This window comes from Saccostrea cucullata, unplaced genomic scaffold (assembly GCF_032062105.1).
Source record: "Saccostrea cucullata isolate Sc308-1 unplaced genomic scaffold, CSIRO_AGI_Scuc_v1 ctg753, whole genome shotgun sequence".
Lineage (NCBI taxonomy): Eukaryota > Metazoa > Mollusca > Bivalvia > Ostreida > Ostreidae > Saccostrea > Saccostrea cuccullata.
Window position 1 is genome coordinate 288,504 of NW_026934507.1, and position 22,238 is coordinate 310,741.

Below are 22,238 nucleotides of genomic sequence, written 5' to 3' on the forward strand. Positions count from 1 at the left end.
TAAAATATAAGGTAAGATTATTGCAAACAGAAACAGGAATGTTTGACTGACAATAGAACCGGGGGGGGGGGGGGGTTAATTTGAATTCAACCACTACCATCTTATACGTATACACGAAAATAAATATGTAAATTTGTTATATTAATCATCACAGCCTCTAAATTTTCATTTACATTTTGTGTTTGTAGCCATTCTCATGTAATGTAGATTCAAGGTTGGTCAAGTCATGACTCACTGGTGCTAGGCTTGGGCAACAAAGGAGATCAAACTCTAACAAGTTAGTTTAATCAAAATATTAAAAGAACTGAAAGCCGTGCTTTGCTTTAATGTTAGTACATATTTATTATGTCGCCCCGAACGAAGTCGGGGACGACATATTGCGATTGCACGAATGTTTTTGTTCTACGGGCTGTTTCTCGAAGATGGCTGGGACAATATTCATGAAAATTTCCTCAAAGGATGTTCACTGGTTGTAGTTGTGTTGTGTGGTCATTCAGATTCAAAATGGCTACCGTTGCCATGGGAACCTGCAAAAAGCGACGAATTTTGTCTGCAAGTGTTCTCTCTGGTCACTTGAACATTCCTCAGGAAACTTTTTTCATTTTATTGATTAGTAAATGTAATTGTGCGATTCGCATTTAAAATTTCAAGTAATCGATTATTGCCATGGAAACCAGGGGAAAGTGAAAATTCTTTAACTTTGATTTTTAAATCAAAGTACTGAAAGGACTAATACGAATTGATGGTTTTCCAAACTTAGCTAATGGATATTGTTAAAGAGATACAAAACAAGAAAGTCTTGTCCGAAATTATCAATAGTGGCCATGGAAATAGCTGAACAGTTCGGGGCAACATACGCAATTGCATGCAATAGTAGACTCTCTAGGTTTTTTTTTCCTTTTGGTCACTGACTTTTAACAGGTAAAGTTTGTGTGATTATGATTTAAAACAGTATCCGATATACCAGTAATTAAAATGAACAGTCCAGACCCCTAGATATGTTATGATTTTAAAATTTAAAAATGATATTTCCAAGAAATTTTGGCATATTTTTTATTCAGTAAGCACTTTTTTTCTCATAATTTAAAAATTCAGTCTTGGAATCCTGCAGTAGTTAATATAATGCACATGTGTATTTTATAGACATTCTTTTAGTTTCAAACAAAGTTACAGTACTTTTATCAAAATTATGATTTTAATTGATATAATAAATTGTGCAGTGCATTTATCTATGTTTAAATACATTTATGAATTATAATTGATACTATCAGTGTGTAAAGCGACGGACAATAATATCTCAATAACAAACTTGTTTACAAAATCTGAGCGATTGGATACAGTAACAGAGCGTCTTCCTTTGACGGACAATTAGTTTTTATGATTTGTTGTTCTCGAATATTGACACTTCCAATCAGACTTTGTGCAAAGCCGCATCCATCTAATTAACTGAAGAATGTGCAAGATACACAATGTTAATGTAAATAGTGGACATTGCCGTGTCCTGTAAGGAGACTGGAGACAGGACTTCAGTGAGGGGCAGTCTATATCAATATTAATAAAGTGACACTCTAACTCACTAATTGATGTTCCCAAATATGTGATCCTTATGATGCAGCTTCTTGTACAAAAGATGTGCGCACTGAGTAAAAATAACTTTTAACATCTTAGCTCTTAGAGTAACTATGAGGGCTTTTTATTATCTTACCTCCGAGACAAACTTTGAGAGCCTTTACGAACTTAGCTCTGAGACCTATGTGATCCAATGACTATGTGAGCTTTCACCATCTTGGCCCAGAGATCTTTGTAGCTGAAAGTTTTATGTACCATTGTTTTTAAAGTGACTTTACAATAAAGCTTTAAACTTACAAAAGTCTTCTTAATTAAAACACATCGGCTATTTGTGTTATAATCGCCAACTACATGTAGAAACACTGATGCATGTACATTATCAAGTGACTCCACGCATGTTAATTTTGAAAATTCTAATACTATTAATTTGCTAAAAATCAAAACAGAATATAACTACTATCATAACATCGACGAAAATGATATGAAACACGAAACTCTTCCACAATTTCAACATATCACATATCGGAACGCCCGCGCGCGCTATTGAAAATAGTTCGCTTACAATATGCATTCAGCAGCGTTTGTGCACAAATTTTTATATCACGATTATTCCAATAAAGCAAATTTCAAATTTCTCTTTCAGTTTAACTTACAAGCAAAATATTAATCATGAAATTTTTCCAACGATTTGGGTGTCAAAATGTTTGTTTGAATATCGCCTCGCAATTAAACTATTTTGTTTATCTGAAGTGTCTGCTTTGATGCTGATTGTTTGGTTTTTTTACTGTGCTATTTATAGTAAGACAGGCGATCATGATGCCTTGAGCCAGGACTTTGCTTTAAGCAAAGCCCGGCTAAAAACCTTTTCCAGAACAACCATGATAAGATGGATAAGTATTATGGATATTGAAAATTCCTCAGATAAGATAGTACAAATACAGATTTATTTTTCTACTTCTGCCTATCCTGCCCCTTCCTGGGTTAGGCTGGCGACACAATGATGGATAAAAATTTTACAAAGGATTATGTACTAGTAGAAAATCTTTAAAAATCATCTTCTCAAGAACTGCAAAGCATAATAAGTCATTTTGAGACGGGTTTTGAAAAATGAAATTTGTACAAATCATGAACTCGGGAGGAATTATAGTTTGGCCACAATGGGGTTTCAAAGAGTATAAGAATAAATTCTTTTAAAAATGTTCTCAAGAGAAACAAAGGGATTTCATTTTTATTTTTATGAATGATCAATTTTGGGTGCCTTCCAATTAAAAGATGAAACACGATTATAATTCTTTTCAAAATAATTTGTAATATCAAAGAAATACCGATTTCACTTGCTCATCAATATACCATTAAGCGTTTTGTTTCTGTCGACCAGATTGAAAAAAAATATGTAGGTTTAGTTTTCTGTACATTACCAGAAAATTTCCAGTCAGCATAATGTGTGTAAATAAAATTATACTTTCTTTGTAATACATAAGGAAAATCGGATTCAAATATCATGTTATCTGCATATATCATTAATAAAGAAGTATGAAGCTGAATATGTATGCAATTACACATTTTAAGAGAATTCTTTTTAATCATGCAGATATAAAAAGAATTAAAAACAATATGACTGTGTTTGTAAAACACTGATGCCCCCGTATGGCAACATAGCAAAGATTCAACTTTTCCTAAATGCACATTTAATATATTGGTACCAAAAGTAGGGTATTCTCACTTGAAAAAACAATTGTGAAATATGAAAGAAGGTCATGGTTTAAGTTTTACCATAAGTACGGAAATCTTCCAATGAAAGGTGTTCCCACAGAAAATACACATGTAAAGCATGGAAGTCCTAGCCCTAACCGTTCAGAAGTTTGGCCAAGGTTAAAAATGTTAAAAATTATGTCAAACTCCAAGGTCAAGTTCAAAGGTCACAAGATTTAATATGTTAAGTATGAAAGTATAAACCCTAACCTTTTAAAAGTAATATTCAAGGTTTACTTTTTAAAAGAAGGTCAAACTCTAAGGTCAAGGTCAATAGATCAAGGTTCATGGTATCAAATTAAGGGTTTTCTCACAAGGATTATAAAAGTGAAGTATGAGTTGACTAGCCTCTAGCCTTCAAAAGGTATAGCAAAAATTAAAGTTTGAACATAAGTACAAAAATATCCAAGGTTAAAAGGTTAAGGTATTTGCTATCCATTGAAATGTCTTTCCATATAAAATACATCTGTAGAGATGGAAGCCAAAGCCTAAACAGTACAGAAGATATGATCAAGGTTAAGTTTTTTTTAAGTAGTTCAAACTCCAATTGCAAGGTAATTGTCAAAGGGTCAATGTTCTTGTTATCAAATGAAAGATCTAATATTAAATTGAATATATAATGTAAGAAAAAACTAGCTTAAACCTTTTAAAAGTTATGGTAGAAGTTTCCTTTTTGAAAAAAAGTCAAACTCCAAGGTCAAGGTCAAAAGATCAAAGTTCTTGGTACCCAATAAAGTGACTTCTCAAAAGGATTACATATATGAAGAATGAAAGCCCTAGCCCTTACTGTTCATAAGTTATGGCCAAGGTTACAGTTTTTTTTTTCAAATGCGGAAATCTATAAGGTCAAGGTCTAAAGGTCAAGGTTGTTGGAATCATATGAAAGGTATTTTAACAAAAAATACATATGTAAAGAATAAATGCCCTGGTTTTTACTGTTCAAAAGATATGGCCAAAGTAAAAGTTTGGAATGTTTGTGAAAAAGTGGGTCAAACTCCAAGGTCAAGGTCAAAGGATCAAATTGCTTGGTACCCAGAAAAAGGTCTTATCACAAGGAATTCACATGTGAAATATGAAAATGATAGCTCCACTAAATCAAAAGTTATGGGCAAGGTTAAAGCTTTTGCGGACAACCAGACAAACAACTAGACAGACAGACAGACAGCTAGACAGACAGGGAGGCAAAGAGACAAACAGACGGACGAACACAACAAAAATTATATTCCCCCCGAAACTTCGCTTACGGGGTCATTATATTACCAATCATAGTTGTAATGCTGTGAGAGAGATTTAGAAGAACAAGTCAATGGAAGAAGGATATGGAGATAACGAACAGTATTCAACATCAATGTCCATAAAACAATACAAAATAGGAGCAGAGCAAACACAGATCTCTGAAACATCAGAGGTGGGATCAGGTGCCATGGAGGAGTGAGCATACCCTGCCGACTGGCCAAACTTGCCGTCTGTCTAATTTACAAACTATTTATTAATTAACCATCAGATTGAACATATTCCAATGCATTTATAATAATGATCATAGATAATTTTGGCGAGAGGAACTTAACTGTGAGAACTGATAATATCAGATAGCTTGATTGAAAATAAACATTCTGATGCTGGCTTAATATAACTGTTAAATAGAGATTGACAGACTTAATTTAAAAGTATCAAAATATTATCCCTCCCTTTCCTTAATTGAAAGCATGTACATCGAAATTATTATAATTTTTCCTTACACTTATCAAAGTTCATGTGGGTTTCTTTTTGAGAATAATCAGTAATTTTCTGAATGCCTCTTTTACATCGGTGTCTCTTTCCTCGAACTTTCTACGACAACATGTTAATGCGCAATTACTATTTTATAATATAATGAACAAAATCTAATTATGATTTGGGGATTATTACAAATCTTCACACCATACAAACACAAACTCTTTCAGATAAGCTCTTGGTTTGCGCTCAAAAGTTGACGTCTATACTACGGCTGTGCGGTAATTAAATCTTCACCGGAATCGACTGTTACCCCAGCTGACCTTTCTCGCTCATCTATTTTCTAGAAGAATGATACGTTTCTTATGGGTTCTTTGCTATCATTCTTAGATTTTATCATAGAGCCGTTTTCCCTTATTATTTCATATAGCCCGGTACTGTATGAAGTTGACAATTTGTCCTGTTTCTGTGGTTTTACAAGAATATTGTCTCCCTGTTGCAGCTTTTGATCCTGACCTCTTCTGACATCTGCATATCTATTCATTTTTTTTCTTTTAAGTCTTTACGAGATTTTTCCGTGTTTTTGGACGATGGAATAATCTCTGGAATTCTGGATTTCATTTTCTGCCTAGTAGTACTTCTGCGGGTGTTGCAGTTGCTGTTGAATGTAGCGTTGCTCTATAGTTGCTCAAAAACAATATAATTCATGTTTCCAGCCTCTATGTCCGGTGTGTGCGGCCTGTATAGCCTTCCAAATTTTTCTCATATATCGCTCTAGCTCTCCATTTGCTTGTGGCCATAACGGTGTTATTTTCCTATGTTGAAATCCGCGATGTTTCGCGAACTCCTTGCAGAGCCATGCATTAAACGGAGGTCTATTGTCGGTTTTCACAACATCAGGTATTCCAATTAAAGCAAAGACGTTGTCTAGCTTCGGTATTACTGCATTCACTGTTGATTTTGACAGAGTTTCGACTACAGGATATCTCTAGTAATCATCAACAACAACCATTAAGTAGGATCAGGAGGGAAATGGTCCACAGAAATCCATGCTGACCTCAGACCACGGTAGGTTTGGTAGGGGGCATCTATAATGGCTTATATATTTCTCCTGGTACTGATGCTTTACACGGAACTCATCTTTTACAAAATCCTTCTACTTGCTTATATATGTTCACAAACCATACCTTTTCTGGGTCGCTATTGTTTTAATAAAACAATGGGAATTCCAATATATTGCTGGAAAACCTCATTTCCATAAACAACATAGATATTGTTTATCAGAAACTCAAGCATCTTTTTGATGTCAATTTCAGAGTACATGTACATATGTGTACAATCAAAATGTTGTTTGACAACGTAAATGACCATTTTGCAAATGACCAGTGACAAGGTAAGTAAGTTTACGAGTTCCATATTCATTGAAAAAAAGCTGTCAATGATATAAAAAAAAACCTGACTTAAATTCATCTTGGAAGATGGTTGCATATAAAGATTAAAATCTTTAAGCTGTTGATTTAGATAAAATCTTAATATTGAACGTATAGAAATGCATTTAAATTACAGATGCATGTACTATGTTCATACTCTAAGTTTCAAAATTGTAACTGAAAACTACAGTTTCCCCACCTATAATTATAAACAATTGCACGATTTATAAACATAGATTTGAAATTCTCACGATTGTAATTCGTTTAGTGGGAAATAAGGTTAACGTATATCTACATATGAGTAAAATTGGATGGCACGGATATGATCTACATGTCACATCTAACATGGATATGACATGCATGTCACATCTTGTGGCCTATTTTGTTGTGATGTGCCATCTTTTTACTAACTTTTTCATGTGACGTTTTGATTGTCTTGTCTTAAAAATACTTTTTCTAGTCAGTTTTGGGGGATCAGACATTATCATATTTTACGTAACTGGTAATCAAAGCTTGTGAATCTGATCCCCTTCTTGTTTGTTAAATTGTTCACATTTATACCGTCATTTTAATAAATGACATTATTCATCTCTATGAAAGTGTTTTATTTGACTTCTACAAAATTAGCAAAAACAAGCTGCGGTGAGCTTGCCTATGAGCATAAGAATGCATAAAATTTATTACAATTAATCGAGAGATTAAATAAGTAACATATATGCACTACAAGAGTCAAAACTATTCTCTCTCTGATAGAAAATATGAAATATGTTTTTCCGCTTCATGCATGGCTTGTGATATGGGGCTAAATGTAGGTATACCAGTCTTGGAATAAATGATTTTTTCCATCATTGTTTGACTTTCTTTAATAAACAACATTTTTACTTTATTTCAATATTGACAATTATCATCTACATTATATATACTAGTCAATATATCTTTTTTTTGAAATATATATAAAAAATAAACTGAAAGTATCCAGAAATATTTTTGATATTATCTCTAACATTTTTCAAATTAAAATAAATACATACTTAACATGACACATTTCAAAAAGGATATATAATCAATATTTTTAATTATAAAAGACATTATCTGAAATAATATACAAGTTTAATGTTAATTTTTGGATTTAATTGTACGACCCAATTGTACGGCCGAGTTTTACGCTGAATTTGACTACAAAATGTTCCTTCTACGTGATCAGAACAAAGGGTTCACGGCGGGAGTGACATGTGAACACGGAATGTTTACTCCTCTTGGGCACCTGATGTCAACCCATACCATCCCAAATGGAATTAAGGAGTTCGTGTTTATATTATGAGTATACAAGATCTGCTCGGAAAATTCACGGACAATTTCAATCTACTATCTGCGAGAAAATAAAATTGATCAATTTTAATACATATAACCATTTATTTGTTTTTGATATGTGAAGTTTCAATCCATATGCTTTAATTAATAGAACATTTCTCTAAGTGAGCTCTTAAATATCTGCGCCATCTGGATGCCTTCTAATCATTAAAAAATAGTCGCCAATGCAAAGTGTTTGTCCTTAGACAAATTTCTATAAGGCGCCAAATTGAAAACCTAGAATTACAAAATCTGTAGTTAATAAATATGAACCATGGGGTGGGGGTGTCTCGTGATGCTATTGATAATATTCAAAAATTTACTATTGATTGCCAAAGAATCTTTGATGAAACAAAATATTTCTAGAAACTTACTGTTACTTATTAAGGATAGTCCACTTGATGAACATTTTCTGCTTGTTTGTACATTTTATGCAATGCTTCAGAGGTTTATTTTCTAAATACATTAAATCCATTTTTTTCTAACACTCAATTCAATAATGTAATTAAGTTAATATTTTCACAGTATAAAAAATCCTGAAAATGGAGCATAACAATATTATGAAAACAACCCGAAGAGGTAATGAACACGAAACTAAGACTATTGATATTACTTCAAAAGTGAATTTTAAATAAATGAAATTATTTAAAAAAAAAAAAAAAAAAAAAAAAAAAAAAAAAAACCTATAAAACACAGAAATTGAGACATGAAAATGTACTTGAATGAGATATGATCATTAAAAAAAACACAGAGAAATGAAAAGCTTTGCAACAGAGCGTGAGTAACTTTCGTGTTTTTTAAAGCATGGCGATTCTGCAATCAATCAGAAATGAAACTGAATGTAATACCTAACCCTGGAATTGATTTAATGATTATAATTACTTGTGTATCAAAGGAATTTGCATTCAGAATCATAAATGTTATGAAAATGAAAAAAATTAACATCATTAAAACGATATTCAAAGTGACATAAGATGTAACACATCTCACTTAAAAATTCTTAGACCCTTTTTTTACATTAATAATGTAATATGATGCCTCTAATTTTTTTCTTGTAAGAAAGAAGCATGCAAAATTGAAAGAAAATATATAATCGTACATTTAACACTTCTTTGCATTTTATATCAGTACCTTCAATATGAAGCACCGCCTTGGTTTTGCGTTAGTTTTCTTAAATCTTTTCTGTGTTCATTGTCTCTCTTTTCTCACAGACAACAATTATCAAAATATAACTCAACTGGACACTACTGACATTGATTCGAAAAATGTGGACGTTGTTAGGCAGCTTTTGAATCAAGAAACAATCATTAGAATTGCATTGGTGAAAAATGTTCACTCACTGATGATGGAAATGGTGGATCTGAAACAACGTATGGAGACACTGGAATCATCACAACAGAAAACAGAAGTAAAGGTGATAGCATTGCAACAGGAAGTAAACGAACTTAAAGGCGAAAACGATGACTTAAAGCTTACCAATAGACGGTATGAAGAAATATTCGATACAATCAAAGGTAACTTCATTCAAATGAATGACCGTTCTCTTGAGTTTGAAGAACAATTTGAAGTTAAGAGAGAAGCTTTTGAGAAAAACACCAGTGCGATACTTGGAGACCTAAAAGTTGAAGTTCGATATCTGTCAGTTACTCTTCCGGACTTGAATAAACATACTTTGGAACTGACAAAAATATTCCTGTATTGATAGATCAAAAGTATGAGATTCTGTCCACAAAATTAAATACTTCTCTGGAAACTTTAAACAATGATTTACTTGTTTCTGGCGCAAATATATCCGAATCAGTGTTAAACCTGGAAATCTCTCAGAATACACTTGTGTCTTCAATGTTTGGTAAGTATCCATTTTACGAGAGGAATTTTTTCATAATCATCATATACATAAGTCTGTCTTTCTAATATTCTGGACAAACAATGAATTTGAAGTTGAATAAGAATATGTACATTTAATTCCGAAATAACATTAAAAAAAACAGTCAAAAGAAGTCGCTTCACTTTATGCATAATATGGCCCTATAGATATACCAATTAATTGACCAACACTTGATTTTCTATTTGAAGCATTAAAATAAAATAGAGACTTGGTGCTTTCATATCCTATTTAAAAATTTCTCCTAAAAGCCCAGGTCTTGGAGAACTGGCTTTATGAAATTACAATGTTCTTAAATTTTTAGGTAATAGATATAATTGAGTACTTTCAGTGAAGAAAAATTATATGAGCGCACTCTCTGATCTAAAAAATAAAACATGTCCATTAATCCTCAGAAACAGTTCTATCATTTACTAGTTGCATATTTTAGATCAGAGGTTGCGCTCTATATTAAATATCAAAAAATAGCTTTAAAATTGGCCGTTTTTGTAGACTTTTTCAGAATATGAGGATATTGACGCATTTCGTGACGTCATAATGCATTGACTAGCCAGAAAATGATGTAATTTTTGATAGATACGCAGGCACCAAAGATCTAAGTGATATTTTAATGCATTGTTAAGTAAAACTATACAGTTTCAGTTTTTCAGAAATTCACAGGGCCAAAAAAGACAAAAGTGAACCTTGTTCTTTTAAATGCTTACATTAACTGACAAGTTAAATTAATACAAAGCCGCGAAAAAATATCATTTAGGCTTTTAAAGAATTTTCACGAAAAAGGAATCCTAGGGAAAATTTCAATATCAACAAGATGTTTTTGTGAAACACTATGCGCCCGGCAGCAACAAAGTACGGAAAAAGCTATTTTTAGCACTAAGGTCACAGTCAAGGTCACAAGGTCATTGACCTTGGTGTCATTAGGAAGAGCCTGATTAGTGGAGTTTGTACAGCAAATAAGAAGTCTCTATCTTTAATGGTTCAAAAGTTATGGTGAAGGTTAAAGTTTGCAGAAAAAAGTATTTTTAGCATATAGGCCACAGTCAAGGTCACAAGGTCATTAAACTTGGTGTCATTTGAAAGAGCTTTATTAGTGGAGTATGCAAACCAAATATGAAGTCTCTACCTTTCATGGTTCAAAAGTTATGGTGAAGGTTAAAGTTCGGGACAAACAAACAAACAAATAGACAGACAGACAAACGGACAGACAGACAGACAGACAGGACAAAAACAATATACGCCCTGGATCTATCAATCCGGGAGCATAAAAAGTTATGTACAATGCATGGTACATTTCTATGGACAACTGTTCCATAGCCTTAATTCTCTGTGCACTTTTTATAATTTAAATTTCAATGTGAACAAACGAAGTAAATGACTTGATATTTATAAAAGTTGGGTACACGTGGTATCACAATAGAATTATTTGACTCAAACACAAATGCAACATGTACAAATACTAAAATGACTTATTATGAATGTCTGAATGCTGACAAAAAAGACACGAATTTTTGTCAAGTGATGATGCCGATGTTTTGTCAGAATATGTGAAGTGTAATAGAAAAATCATTGTGTCGTTGGCAACTGTAATTAATGTATTCAAAACAATATTCACTTCTTTTACAATTTATTTATTTATCATTTTAGGCACTTTTATTCAAATCGGGAAACTCAATAAGTTTTAGCTCTATATCTTATGCACGCTCTTATTGGAGAGCAGTTTCAGCGACTTTTTAAGGGTCTGACACCAAGTACCTCAAATATATATCCTGTTTCTCTTGGTATTATATCATTAATTATTTATATGTTGTCATTCTCTTCTAATTCTACATTGTTTTCAAAATGTTTTTAGATATAAGTACACCCAAAATTGTGATATAGGCCATTCAAGAGATTACCCATTAGGGTTATATATATTAAGAAATATTACCCTGTGGTATCTTGTCCAAATTCCTGGTAGGTACCCTAATTTTTATAAGGAAACTTGATTAAGTACATTTACTTCAATGACAAATTCCTATGAAAAATCATATATTTTTGAGGAACGTGTCGTCTGATCTTAAATCATAAATTAATGAATATCTGAAGAGAAATGACAAAAAAATTGAAACCTATTAACAACCACTGAGATAAAGATAAAGCGATTTTTTTTAAAAAAAACTTTTATTCATGACTTTTATGTTTGTTATCAATAAAACCTTATCACCGAAACAATGAAATGATAACGCCACAATTCCCCATGTGCACATTCGTACAAAACCACAAATAGATAATAAGTAATGTCCCTCTTGTTCTAGCTCTCGACGAAACAAGTGTGAGGATGGTTTTCGAGGATTTTTTTAATTTAATCTTTTTAAATTAACATTTTTGCACTATGACATCCACAGTACAATTATTTATTTAAAATTTTCTAAGGGTAAAATGTATAAATGATAATAATAATGTTCAGTAGATTAGTCATTTAATTTTTTTAGTGAAAGGTATTCATGAACAACGACGTTTAACTGTTACTTTGATCCATTTTAATATTAATACTAACTATTTTATTTGTTTTTCTTTCAAGTATGCATAACAAAATAAAGCTGCCTAATGAAATGTTTTGTGTCTTTTTAAGCTTTCAAATATTAATAAAGATTTTCAATATTCTTCGAATTTATTCACTCTAGGCATATTTGCATTGTTTACAGATATTTTGAAACAGATCGGTGCTCTCTATCTTAAACTATTTCATTGCACTGGATCCATCCCTGTTTGATAATTAATTTGTAATGAATTCTATAAATATCAAGTCTTCATTCTCTGAGATCTCTGATTAAAACAAAAAACTTCTTTTCATATTTTTTTTTATAAATCTATTTTTTGTTATCAATGTAAATGTTATCACATTTGTAGTCTTTGAAAAAAAATTTTTTAATTGGATCATTAATAAAAGGAACCGCTACAAATCGTCCTCACAAGAAAACTGAAGGAATTATATGAAAGGTTTATATTAGTGAAGTACTTTGATAAAAAAAATTGGTGTTATGAGATATTAGGCTACCCGAAGCATTCAGAACATTTTTAGAGTCAAAATATGAATATATGAACTTTTTTGAGGGTCCTTTAGAAACTGAGGCCCCGTGTTAAGGTATGGTTTGGCACGCCCGAGTAAAGGTATAAATGTGAAGCCTTTTAACTGTGTGCATCATTACAATGTATGACGTTTCTAAATGAGTGGAAAAGGAGACGTAAAACAACATACATGTCAGGATTCTCCACATTTGAAAATTTAACCATGGAGGAAGCTGCGCGAAGGCCAAATGTAGCCGAAAACACTAATGCATCTTAGACTTCCTAATCTTCATTAATCAATGATTGGTTTTTACAATTTTTAAACTTACCTAGTGCAATACAAAACAATGAAATAACTAACACATTTTAAAGTGAAAAAAATATTAATTAAAATTGAAAAGAGTTTATCCTGTATCTTACTTCACAAATGTACCAAAATTTGCCCAAAACTGTAGTAACCTTCCGAAGGAATTTAAAGAAAAAATGTTGATAAAGGTAGCCAGTAACCATGGCATTAGATTACTAATGATAAGAATTGTAGTCTGTTTTATGAAATGTTTTGTTTCAATATGACTATAAAACTGATTAATGGATAGTGTTTTTATTAAGTTAATACACAAAAGAACATTTGGACCAGTGTCCTTTTTAAGCGCTAAGCGCAGCGCAAAGCGCTTTCTGTCAGCGTAAATCTACTTCCGTTCTGGATCCAGCGCCACTATATGCAAGAAAGATAATTCCACTTGTTAATCTAAAAATATGCAACTGGAAATCCCTGACTCTCTTTATGCTATTTTAGTGAAATGCTGCGTTACGTGCATTTATAATAATAGAAGGCAATTAGTAAGGTTTAAGGATGTTCCACAGTAAGTAGATAATAGCAGTTCTTATCATGCTCTTCTCTATACATAGTAGTTCATTTCAATCATGTTGGCACACATTAGTTTAGTACCACGTTGCTTACAAGTGCTGCCGCTAAGGCGCAAATACTTAATTAAAAAACAGTATATTATTTATCATGTACATGCAATATAGTGATTGAATATTCAATACGTACCCGGTACATGATTTAAAACTCAGATGGGATTTTGAAATAAAGTTTTTAATCCTCAAACTGGAAGTGAGTTATTCAGTAAAAGAAATTACATAAAACTGATTTAAAATGTAATTCTTCTATAATATGGTACGTTCTATATATCCATATAAACTATTATTTTTTTTCTTCTAGACAATTATTTCAGGCAATGTAACTAAAACAAGCCTTTCTATCAACATCTTGCACCATGCTGAGATTTATGAGAGAAGTTGATTTTCGCATCTAAGTATCATTTAGTAGCAGACTGGAATGCATTCAAGGACGGTCTTTTTTAATGTCTATACTTGTGTTGTACATAATTCGATAGGAAGGGCAGTTTGTGGTTGTACAGACATGTTAAAGCATGTGGTGGATGTGTTTTCAACGAATCCACTCGAATCATAAAACTTATTTCTCGGACTACATGTATTGTGCTCTAAAATTGTGCGCGTAGTGTGGAGGATATGGCGAAAAATGCTAAAACCTTAATTAACGTTCTTAGCTATGGACAGAATTAGGGCTGATGAAATGTTAAGCAAACGGTGTAATACTTGAAGTAGGGAACTAGGAATAAATAGTTTATGTAAAGATGTGTCTCAGCTGTCTTGCCGATTCTTAATGAAGACTAAATAAAAACAGAATAAAATAATGTTGTATACCTTCATGAAGATTTACTAACACTTGAGATTAATACTGTATTTTCTTTCTTGGACTCTTGAATTATTGATCATTGAAATAGCAGAAATATTTCGAGCAATTATTTTCAGTATTCCTTTTTAACTAGCACAACAATGCCGTAGTTATGTTTTTCCTCTCAAAATGTCTGGCATGGTAGTGAAGATCATACATACACAAGTAAAGAATGGTGAAAAGCACCAAGCATCCGCAAAAAATACTGAAGCATTTTAAATTATTTCAACAATAGTTAAAAATACTTTTGGAAGTTTAATGACGTAATTTTGATCCAAAGAAGAAAAGTGTAAAATTTTTATTGCAAAAACTCATTAACTAATGAGTGACACATATTGTATATCAACACAAATGTTACTGCAAATACATGTACGCTACAAATCATATATTTGAAAATCAGAGATAACAAGATAGCATCAAAAGATAAATGTAATATCTTCATACTAAAATGTGTAATTACATATTATCTCTGACATAAAGGGCGTTAATTCTACGGATGTTCATTTCATTTACATAGAGTTTTGTCATATGACGTTGTTTCAAACATGATGCCAATCTTCAATTTGAAAAACTTGTAAACGCAGAATGAATTTGTTATCAAATATGATCACTAGAAGATTTTATCTTTCAGTGTTGCACGTAAATGAGAGGAATTTTAGTGACATTTTCAAGTGTTCACATTTTTTTCAAATACAATGTATACATTTTCCAGCAAAAGTATAGCTACATGAACATTTAGAGATTAAATTTCATCGGAAAACTCGATAACCATCTCCCTTCCAATAAATTGCAATTTATATGCAAATACGACCTCTTATAGATCCCTACAAGGCGATGGGGAAATAAAATAATTTGACACGCAAATATATTTTCTTGCAATTTCGTGTACAGTACTGTAAGTGAAATTGATTGATCTTTTGACAGAAGAAGATAATGCATAATGCTTGAAAAAAAGGCATGAGACAATGTTGAATTTCATATTCCAACTGGGTTCACATATTCAGGAATCGAATACTTTTTGACAACTGTGCTCAACCTAGCGCTATCGCACTGTCAAAATATCGCTTAAAATTCATTACAACAGGACATTTTAAATTAAAATAATTCTGACGAATTTCAAATCAATATGCTTAGCGTTTCCCAGTACTTTCAGTACTTTGATTTCTAAACGTTTTATTTGTCTAGGTATTGCATTAATCACCCAGTTTTGTTTACTTCTCCACGTGTCCAGAGCTAAAAATAGCGCCACGCGATGTTTCATAACAACGGGAAGTAAGTCTAAAACTAAGACGGCGATTGAGAAGCAGGCCCTATACACATTTTATCAAAAATATAATAAAGTTAAAGCTTATAAAACAGAGCATGGGGAATTGATTAAATACAGAGGAATATGAAATTTTTACAGAGTATTTTTTTTGGCCACAGAAACTTGAATCGCAAGCATGACGATTTTTGTGCTTGTATTACCGTATCGGTATTAATTAAATTGTAATTTTTTATAAACCCGTTATATATCTAATCATGTAGTGAACATGTTGAAGTTACCCAAAATTATTTACATGTGTGCACGATAATTAACTCACAAAATATTGATCAGCTGATTGACTCTCCATTGATTGTCATGCTTCGTAGCATATAGTCGCCGATTAACGACGTGTTTCTTTCCTTCGAGGCATGCCAGGTGCAAGGCAGTCGTAGTATAAACACAATTAACTACTCATGTCATTAAAAAAGTAGATGTCAGGACTGAAATGCAATGAAATTTAATCATGGCGGATGCTGATTTTAACCATGGTGCAGCTCGTTTAACCATGGCGCACATAAATTTAACCATGGCGCGCCGCCATGGTAAAACCCCTTGTGGAGAACCCTGCATGTACAATCAAACAATCAATGCAATAGAGACAAACTTTGTCTAAACAATTGACAAAAGCAAATGTGACATGATGCAATAGAAAAATATCCAAAGCTTTGAATAAAGCCTTTATAGCAACTATCATCATGATACAAAATTCAAAAGTTTACGAATTTTCTGTTTGCATATCAGAAAATTTGAAAAAAAAAATTAATTATTGAAAACAAAAATGTATTACTGGTTAACAGTGATATTATTGATTATAAGATCTGTTGTTTTATCAATATTGTACTGATACTTTAAAATATATTGAAAAGACTATAGGCAAAGCAATAACAATATTTGCTCGTCTATTTTGATTGGGGCAACATATCTATAAAAGTAAAACAAGAATTAACGAAGTAAAAAAATATTTGTTCAAATTGTCACTATCTAATTATATGTTTGGATACCATTCACACTCGGATTAAAATTTTGGTCAGTCTACAATTCCATTTCTGCAGAGGAATATGCATTATAAATTTTGTTTACTTTATTATTTATAATGATAAAGAGAAATTATAATGTTAGGAGGCAGTAAAAGCCTGGATTTTTTTCTGCATGATGAGTGGAAAAATTGGACGAAAGCTGCTAAGAAAATAAGCTTTTAAAAAATTGTAATGTTTTTGGGTTTCGTTTCAATAAGAATTTAATCTTTAATATCCTTAACATTTATCTGTTTCTGCTTGTTTCTATATATTGTTTATTACTGTTCATTATTAATATAGATGATATCAACAAAACCATTGGCGACATAAGGAATGACGTCAAACAATCTCAGTACGACCCAATCGGAGTTCCTCGGATGACTCGTACCTCGCACATAACCTCGGACGTCAACGGTGATCTTCCATCTTGCTGATTCAGTCATGTGATCTTATTTGAATTTCATTCAAATATTATACTTTTGAAATCCGAGTTACTTTGATGCACGCCCAACACTGTGTTCTTGCTTTAAAAGAATACTAACACTTGAGTGTAATTAATACGAGGAATTACACTAATAAAGAAACCTTTTCTAAGAACTCTAGGCAGAGCGAAATATGAAATGAGTGACAAGGCAGTTTCCGGCGGATAAATGTAGCGATCTTTTGCGTATTCCTCCACCTATCACATCCGAGGTTTGAATGGAGCGTAGCGGAGTCAGCCGAGGATTGCCGATTGAGTACGACCAGATGAAGCTGTCCTCTACTGTGTCGTCTCTGGAGGTGTTCCGAATGAATGTTACCAGAAATAAATGCGGTAGATTCTATGAATTTTTTTCAAGATGCATGCCTAGCCAGTAGCTTAAAAAATGACAAAAAACGTATGAATTTTAATTCAATTTACCTATAATATGATTAATTTCTGTTTTCTTCTTTTTTTAAGGCTAAAGTTGATAATTGTTAATAATTAGTATTACTGTATTACAACGCTTGTCAAAATAACATTCACACTATTCTTCACGTGTAGACTTGTCTCGGAGAGTAGCTTTTACTGCTGGAGTAACGTCTACTAGCAGCTCATGGAACAGTGGTATCTTAGTGTACAATAAAGTAATCAACAACGTGGGAGGAGGTTATAACCCGAGCAACGGAATCTTCACCGCACCAGTAGAGGGAGATTATGTGTTCTATGTCACTATCCAAAGTTACAGTAATAACGTTATATACATAGATATTGTGTTAAATGGATCTAGTAAGGTCCGAGCCGTGGCTTACAGCTACAGCTCAAACGAATATTATGACGTGGGTACAAACCTTGTAACATTACCATTACAGAAGGGGGACACGGTATGGGTAAAATACCACAGCGGTACAGGTTATGTATCGGACAGTGACGCACCTCGTACCACTTTCTCTGGATTCCTGATTTGAACTATAAAATGCATTGGCTCTATTTAACATGGAAATTAATACGTAAGTGTATTCATCTTCAAACGTATCATTGTTGTTTAGTCATTCAATTAAATGGAGTTAATCAGGACTATATTAATTTGCTTTGTATACAATAACATACTTAAATCAGTTACATTGTACTTCAGATTCCCTACTAATCAAACAAACAATATGGATGTTATTTTGCTTGTTGCTTGTTAAATATGGCGCTTCTGGCCGCGGTGATCATTTGCTGGGGTTACAACAGGGCTGTCCCACAATCAACAATCAATACAACAAATGTGACGACCCAAATCGCGCGGATCATGCACTGGATAGGTCACAATGCAATAATCAATCAAATTCAATCAATTATTAATTAATCAGTCAATCAATCAATTCAAATCACGTCAATCACGTCAATTACTTGTCAATCAATCAATTATCAATCGATCAATTGATTCAAATATCAATCAAGTCAATAAACAATGTAATGAGCGTAAGAATATGTGTTGCACTCGTCCAATTGTGCTGAGGTGCGACGGAATACGCCATTGCATGGCTACTCGTGTTTACTACGAGTAATCATGGAACTGCAACCGCCACAAATGGGATGTCAAGAACCATGGTGACGGCGGCAGTACCTCAACGCAAATGGTCACCGTCGACCAGGGCCTGCTCGATCATTCAATAATACATATTTACAAAATAAGTGATTTCACAGTTTAATAAACTGAGTCCAAGACTTGTCCGTAAAAACGATTTCTATTTACTCTTATATTGTTGATACTTACCGACACTGTATTTTTCCATTGGTTACTTGTATAAATTACCTAAAAGGCTGTCACTCCTTTCATGACTTTTAAATCATTAAAACACCTCTTACCAAGTTTCTTTGCGTGACAAAGTAATAAACTTAGAAAAAAATTATCTTGCAAGTGTTGCTTATAGTTGTCTTAATGGGCTTTGTACTGAAACAAACCCAAATGGCATACCGAAATTGGAAAACGAAACGATACTGTCACCTCTTAGCTTAAGGTACTAAATTATTTTCAACAATAACAGTGAGTGTCCTAATACACCCCCACCCAAACCGATCCTTTTATATACCTATCTAGTATATAATTAAGACCCTCCTTTAGTAGTTCACAATTTATGAAACAACCATTAGTAATAGAGAAAAGAAAAATAGAATACCAGTAAAGAATGTAAAAATATGTAAACACGTGGTAATAACTTTATTAGTGTATAAACGATATGTTTTTGAAAGCCAGCAATTATCGAAATTACAATAACCTCATCCTCCCCTGTTGCGTTCTGATGGGAAATATGTAGTAGTTGCTTCACTAATTGAAGTGAGCGAAATTTAATTTTACTTTAAAAATGACATATTTTATAAACTATCCAATACTGTTTAAACCTGTCCCCACTCCCATATTTCCTTTAAAAAGGGGTTGAACCAAATTCAACCTCTCATTTAAATCTTTGATATAAGGTTCCATATATTTTAGATTGATATTGCATCAAAAGATCAATTTAACTCAGTTAAAACAAAAACAAGAATTACGAGTATTTTAAAAAATTGCCTCGAAGAGAGTAGTTTTATCTCAGATATAGTACTTGTAATTCATATCAAGCTTGCACTGAATAGACCCTTAACAATTAAACCTATATAAGGGAATTAGGGAAAGGATTTAGTGATGCAGACTCATCATAAATCTGTTGATTCGTGTGTTTTAGTGCATAACTACAATACAAAATACTCTACATTAAATTTTGGCTATTGAATGTGGGGGGTGTGTTCTCTGAAACAGGTTATAATGCATGACAATAAGCGAGCAAAAACATGTCTTTCATGGGCTTTTTTGTTGGTTTATAAGTTACCTGAAAACTACCTAATACAATACTCTTCATACGATCAGTCAATTATGCATCATAGTCCAAATAAGTTGGTGGCCAATGGACATACTCTTTTGTAACTGACAATGGATTGGCCATCGTACAACAACTTTGAATAATGAACTTAGTTAAATATCTGAGAATTTAGAGTTTGGAGTATGTTGCAGGTTTGTGAAATTGAATACTGTGTTACTGTTGAATACTCGATTTATTTCGACATGTTTCCCATTTATTACTATACTGGACAATAAAAGTTAAGGATCATCAAATTAAATATGTTTTGCAAATACTGTATCATAGAAAACAGAATGCAGTTTTAATTTTTGTATCATATTTTATATTCAAAAAGTAAAAATTAAACATTGAATGTGATAAATTTATTTGAACACACCCTACGAATTGTTCATTACGGTCACTTTAGAATTCGGCATGTTAGGGGTAGACCTGAAAATGAGATTTTTTTTCAGAAGAGTCAAATTACTTCACTAAAATAATTGCCAGTTATTTTGTATAACCTCCCCGCGAGGCCCTGCAGCGCAGACCCAAGCTGCCCATCAGTCGTCCAAGGCTAGCCTGAGGGATCTGTTGCCATTCCTCCTGCAATATTAATGCTGTCTGAAGGTCCCGTCGATTTGGAGGAAGTGTAAGACGAACTAAAAAGACGTATTGCATGTACTCTGGGGGAGAATTTCATCTTAATGGATGTCAATACTATAAAATGCTTTAATATGATGTTAGAGTATTTATGTACTTGATTGACATCTAAGGGTAGGGAATTCGGTCCTGTAGGGATTAAAATCCTAAATATTTCTATTTAAATGCTTACTTACAAGCTTTATTTTGCAGCCCAGTCATTCCTATCAAAAGTTATCCAAAACTCAATCTGAGCAGATTGATTTATTTTCTTATTATTTAAGCTTTCATTTTTTTTTTTATGAAGGACCAATATGAAGATTGAGACATCCTGAGATAGTAGCTAAAATTTCTTACCTTAGTGCGACTCTAGCCCTAATGCTACTCTTACGCCTTGTACTAAATAAATATAATTTGCTCCTTGCTTGTGACTGAAACCAGCATAACTAGTCTAAGGCATATGAATGATTGATTATTGCTGTTTTACTCTAAGGTTTATGAAGCCAAATTTCTACAGCTTTGTTTTGCTTTGAGCCTTTGGCAGCTTACCCTGACACAAAATGCTCACTCTAAAAATTAAATCAGAAATTTCTGACTTTAAAGCTGTATTTTTTACACAGTCATTGACCAGGTGGACAACAACAGTTCCTATGATTCATCGTGGAGTACTGTATTATCATTTAGAGACCCCCTCCCCTTTTGTTAGATGGAAAATCAGTTATATAAACCTAAGACCTTAAATCTTTTGGTAAAATATTCTCTGTGTATGCCTATATGAATTTTATTTAAATGTTTCAATAGAGCAGCAAACAAATGATACGATACCGAACTGTAAATGACTCATTACAATGATGAAGTGAACCAACATCCTTACAGTACTTTCAGTACTTTGATTACTTCAGAAATGAAAGTGACGCAATTTTCGTGAATGTTATTTGAAGATTATAAATTTTGGCAAAATGTGTTAAGTACCTTCTTCAGGCTTCATAATTTTTTTTTGGAAAGCAAAACTTAAAACGGATTAATAGGTATGTCTGTCACAGTCTGACTTAATGTTTCTGCGCTTGACCCCCCAAACCAATAGCGAATCGGGAATTGTTCATAGGCGTCGGAACCGGGGGGCGAGGGGGGGGGGCTTAGCCCCCCCCCCCACTTTTTTTCAAAATACATACTTAGTATAGACATTGAACATATCTTCGTAGGTTTAGCCCCCCACTTTTCACAGGTACACGTGTCTTAGTATAGGTTAAAAATGGGGAAACTGGTGGTGTTTGGAAAAAAAATTTTGGTTATGAAGCTCGAACCTACCACAAACCCCCCCCCCCCCCCCCCCCCCCCGAAGTAAGATTTTCGTGTTTGGGAAATGGACATTTTTTTACGGACTGTAAACTATAGTTTACAACGTTTATCTATATTTAACATCTGTAAACCATAGTTAACGCGATAA

At 32.8% G+C, this 22,238-nt stretch overlaps 1 protein-coding gene and 1 long non-coding RNA gene across 2 annotated transcripts in view; both read left to right on the plus strand.

Moving 5' to 3' along the window:
- Window positions 1-22,238, plus strand: part of LOC134240917 (uncharacterized) — a 228,570-nt gene that overhangs the window by 134,241 nt on the left and 72,091 nt on the right. The gene's annotated exons all lie outside the window — the stretch shown is intronic.
- On the plus strand, window positions 17,452-18,259 carry LOC134240900 (complement C1q-like protein 2). Its single transcript, XM_062723006.1, has 3 exons — window positions 17,452-17,466; window positions 17,570-17,645; window positions 17,856-18,259. Exons 1-3 carry the CDS (start codon window positions 17,452-17,454, stop codon window positions 18,257-18,259), a joined length of 495 nt encoding a protein of 164 aa, XP_062578990.1.